The sequence below is a fragment of the Anoplophora glabripennis genome, unplaced genomic scaffold (genome assembly GCF_000390285.2).
Source record: "Anoplophora glabripennis isolate ALB-LARVAE unplaced genomic scaffold, Agla_2.0 scaffold5369, whole genome shotgun sequence".
In the NCBI taxonomy this organism is placed as follows: Eukaryota; Metazoa; Arthropoda; class Insecta; order Coleoptera; family Cerambycidae; genus Anoplophora; species Anoplophora glabripennis.
Genome location: NW_019421442.1, coordinates 1 through 4,964, shown reverse-complemented (window position 1 = coordinate 4,964; position 4,964 = coordinate 1). Strand labels below are relative to the sequence as shown.

Below are 4,964 nucleotides of genomic sequence, written 5' to 3'. Positions count from 1 at the left end.
CAAATAACGCAAGTAGTTAATATTTATACCATTTCCGGAATGAATTTCTCAATAATATCGAGTTCCTCTTCAAGTATACATCTAAATTCACTATCTGCTGGTTGCATACACAATCGACATATTTTTTGATCGTACGAAACATCAGTTAACTGTTCGCTTGCCTTTTCTTTCATATAAACTTCTCTTAAATCTAGCTGTAACATTTTCTCGCAATCCATATACGAAATAATTGTGTTATCAGTATTCCCACACATTGTTTTAAATTCTAACGCTGCATTCAGTTTTCCTCTACAAGCATTACATATTACTTTGCTTCCGTCACCAAATTTCTGAAATATATACAACTTTAGCTAAGCCCAAAGGAAATAATAGTGAAATAAATTTACAATGAAGTAAGAATGTAAATTTATTATTGCAAGTTGCTTTACAGGCGTTAAGAGTAGTGCTTTAGCTGTTTCACCGACTTACTATTTTCAGCAAAAAAACATCTAGAATATCTCTCGTAGCATCGTCTATTACTTCGAAGCTTTCTTCTGTTATATTTTTAAGGCAAAGCCTACACGAAGTTTCCTTAAAATCACTCGGATTCATTGCAGTAATATTCTCTAGCGGGCGACTCATAACCTCAATTAAACATCGACAAAACTAGACAGCAGAAGAAATTGTTCAAAACAAAAGAAAAACTGTTGGTAACTATGGTAATATGTGGTAATATCCTTGACAGTTGTTCAGCAAGCGGTGCCAACTGTTTGAATAAAACGGACTAACCAAAAACGGCGGTAAGTTCAATATACTACGTAATTCATTTTTAATTTATTTAAATATTTAATAAAATTATTCAGTTTTGTATTTATTTGTACGTTTTTTGGTATGTAATACACTTTAATTGCTCTGCAAGTGTAAGAGGCTGTATATTTTTGATATGGAGAACTGTAACTTGTCTAAAAGGCATCGTTTAGTGCCGCATTGCAAAAATTGCACACGAGAATAATCACATTACCTGATAGCCACACAGGCCCGGATCCAGAGACTGGTTTTGGGGGTGGCGCAAAGCACATCTTTCAGAGGAGCTTGACTCTAATGAATCCTTCTACTTGCATTAATATCGACTAACTGCCTGTTGTCGTTTGGAGAAATTGAAGATCTTTAAGAAATGTTGTGCTTTGGGGGTGGCGATCGCCACATCGCCACTCCCTCTGGATCCGAGCCTGTAGCCACAACAATCAAGATCTTGTTTTCATCGCCTTCTGAACTCAAAGTTTTAAACCGAAACGTACACACATGCAAATAATGCCATTTTTCTCAAGAATGGCTTTCGGTATTTGTTGAAAATATACTTGAAAATCGACGAATTCAAACAAACTTAATACCTAGAAATATGAATTTATTTTTAATAAGTGCTTGTACAAACTTTAAAGGGTGAATCTTTGACTAATTTTAAGATAAAAAGTTTACATGAACATGGGTCTGCTTGATTCTTGAGATACAGAGCATCCAAAAAAAATTTTTGTTTGGTATTTTGATTATATTTATGTTCAATATGACAATTTGACTAAATTCTGGAAACTGGGAATGGGAAACAGAAAACGAAAAATTAATGGACAACATAAAAAATGTACCCGACATAGTCTCCTGAAAACAGTTGGTTAAAATTACTTGAAGTATTGAAAAGTTATAAAGTTTTCTTTTGTCATGTAACTTTTAACAAAAATAAATAACGATTAGTTTTACAGTTACTGACAACGATTATAAAAGGCATTTTTTTTTTTAACAATATGACTAAGATTTTTGTACAAAACCTAGACAATAAAAAACTATATTAAAAGGAAAAAATTGTTTTATTTAAAAATCAACAAAATATAAGTAAAACAAATTTGATAAGTGCATTTCATTCACACTAGTTCTTAAGCAAAAAGGTGAGAAAGGTGATATTAACTTTGAAAAAATAGGTTATTTTCCGATTGTTTTTTATTTTTAAGTTAATGTCGGCTGAATTAACCGAAAACAATTCAACTATTCACATCACAAAAAATACATACAGGATTTTGTTTTAACTAAAAATACATTTTTAAATATAACGTAATTATCTAAAGTCCCAAAAAATCATTAATGTTATTCATTTTCCAGTACATTTATTTGTTAAAAATGTTTAAAGATGGTGTTTTAACGCTTCTTATGTCTGTATCAAGCTGCGTAGTTTAGCCGCTAGATGGCGTTAAAATTAGCAAATATTTAAATTAGAAGAATTCAACACATAAACAACAAAATAACAAGAATCTGAAACGAACGAGATTCATTTTGTTTCTTGAAATTAGAAAATTCTCAACATCGTTTCGGTTTTAACTAACAAAAAAATTGAATTTTTGATAATTAAACCAGATTTGTTATCAAAAGAAAAAAGCGTATTGGTTGATTTACGAAACAACCAAAAATGACATTTCTGGCCCTTCTGTGTTATAATTTTTCAAGGCAATTTGTCCCATTTATCCTCATCCAACCTCGGGAATATTGCGACACCAGATAAAAACGGTGGAAAGTACCCTCAAACGTTTGTAACCGTTCTTTTGTGGTTCAGCTTGTGGTACTTCAAACTCTTCTTATACTTCGTCTCAAAATCGCAGGCGTCACATCGATACATTTCAACCTGCGACGCGTCTTTGTGCTTCAACTGATGCAGGGTGAAGTTCCTCTTGTACATCGACTCGTACTCACATACTTCGCACCGGTACAGCGGCACCTGGGAACGGTCCCTATGCTTCAACACGTGAAACTTGATGTTACCCCTGTGCTTAGTCTCGAAATCGCAGTCGTTACACCTGTACGTCTGCACCTGCGAAGCGTCTTTGTGCGTCAACTCGTGTCGAATCAGATTCTTCTTGTACTTCGACTGGTAATCGCAAACGTTGNACCCCTGTGCTTAGTCTCGAAATCGCAGTCGTTACACCTGTACGTCTGCACCTGCGAAGCGTCTTTGTGCGTCAACTCGTGTCGAATCAGATTCTTCTTGTACTTCGACTGGTAATCGCAAACGTTGCACCTGTTCATGGGCACCTGCGAGCAATCCTTATGTTTAAGGGCGTGTCGTGCGAGGTAATGCTTTTGTTCGGTTTTATAGTCGCAGTCCTCGCAAACGTACGTTTGGACGGCCGAAGGGTTCTCGTGCTTCAACTGGTGGCTTTTGAAGTTAGATTTGTAGCTGGTTTCGTACTCGCACAAGGTACAAGTGTACTTTCGTGCTCCGGAAGGATTGTCGTGCACCAACCGATGCGTTGTGAGGTTGTACTTCGTCCTGGTTTCGTACTCGCAGTCGGTACATTTATACGTTGGTACTTCTGAGGAGTCCTTGTGCCTGGAACGGTGACGGTAAATACCGGATCTGTACTTTGTTTGGAAATCGCAATTGTCACACTTGTACAATATCGCCTCGGATGTACTTTTGTGCTTTGCCTGGTGCTGAGTGAGGTTCATTTTGTACTTCGATTCGTAGCTACACAGATTGCACTTGAACATCCGAACATCTTTATTCGTCTGCGGTAATTTGCTATTTTCGGTTTCATACTCGCATGGTCCGCATTTGTGCGGTTTGTAAAAGTTTTCGTGTGGCGCCAGAAAATGGATATTGCTTTCAGTTTCATAATTACATTTGTCACACTCGTTCGATACTTCAGTTGATGCGAGCGATTCTCTGATTGATCCACTCTCATCATGATTACATCCCCCCTCTTGTGCATGTTTAAAGTCGTTCTCAAACATTGCATTATTCGAACGACCCGGTAGTCCATCGCTGAAAAAAAAATTGTATAAGCCCGGTGGTTCTATCTAAAACACTTGAATTAATATAAAAATAATTCTTTCCTACCATCTGCCTTCATATTCTGATTTCACGTCGACAAATTCAGTTTTGAATGTTGTCCCCGCCTTGTCAATTTTGGATTCTTCGTCTAGCATTTCAATCTTAATTAACAAATCAGGTGGCAGCGCCTCTGTTTGACGCTTTGTGACAGGACTGTCACAAATTGTTTCCTCTACCGCTAAGCAGTCTTTAAGGAAAGTGTTGTGAGCGCACAGAGAATCGAAGCAGGGTTTACATACAACGGGATCTTTGACGGTGGTGACATTCTACAATATATGACTTAAAATGTAACTGCAAAAAAATGGAAATATCGTTCATACCATTTCCGGAACGAATATTTTAATAGCTTCGAGTTCCTCGTCACGAATACATCTGAATTCACTTTCTACTAGCTCCATACACAGACGACATATTTGTTGATCGCAAGAAATATCGATTAAGCGTTCGCTGCCTTTTTCTTTCATATAAACTTCTCTCAAGTCGAGCTGTAACAATTTCTCGCGGTCCACATACGGAACAATTGCGTTATCGGTATTCCAACATATCGACTTAAATCCCAATGCCGCATTTAATTTTCTTCTACATGCGTTGCATATTACTTGTTCGCTCTCGCTATTGAATTTCTGAAATAGGAGCAGAACAAGGTTACAATGTAGAGAAAATTTAAATTAATTACACTGTTAAGGTGGCTAAAAGTCGCTTTATAGTAACGTGGTTAGATATTTGAGTTTAAATACAGGGTGTTCCTAAATAAGTGTCGCAACGGAAACCTGTATATTTCTCTAGAAAAGAGAAAAATTTTTTTCCTCTTCCATTTTTCTCTCCGGGCTTTCGTTTTCGAGATACACGGTGTCAAAATTTTTTTTCAGATTTTTGCCAATATCTTAGGAACCGTTAGAACTACAGGACTGACCTTTTGTACACACATTACCACTATTAATAGCTACTTGTTGCAAATGTTGTTGAATTTCGTTAAACTTGTTAATTATTACTATCTATTTTTTGAATTACAAAAGATTTTCGAAACGTTAGCAAAATGTTTGTTTTTGTTCATAAAAAGTAATTTTTCTTGAAAACGGTTGACTTTAGAGCAATGAACCAAGAGAACTCT

General features: G+C 36.2%; 2 protein-coding genes across 2 annotated transcripts; both read right to left on the bottom strand.

The window, feature by feature from the left end:
• Positions 1 to 29: 29 nt before the first annotated feature.
• On the bottom strand, positions 30 to 657 carry LOC108916655 (the record flags this gene model as incomplete). The annotated part of the gene is made up of 2 exons (XM_018722951.1): positions 469 to 657; positions 30 to 329 (listed from the first exon to the last, which is right to left on the bottom strand). Coding segments are annotated over exons 1-2 (453 nt in total), but the record flags the coding sequence as incomplete, so codon positions are not given.
• A 1,885-nt stretch (positions 658 to 2,542) lies between these two features.
• On the bottom strand, positions 2,543 to 4,476 carry LOC108916654 (zinc finger protein 761-like; the record flags this gene model as incomplete). Its single annotated transcript, XM_023457081.1, has 4 exons — positions 2,543 to 2,841; positions 2,883 to 3,784; positions 3,860 to 4,119; positions 4,174 to 4,476. Coding segments are annotated over 4 exons (1,764 nt in total), but the record flags the coding sequence as incomplete, so codon positions are not given.
• Between the last annotated feature and the right edge of the window lie 488 nt (positions 4,477 to 4,964).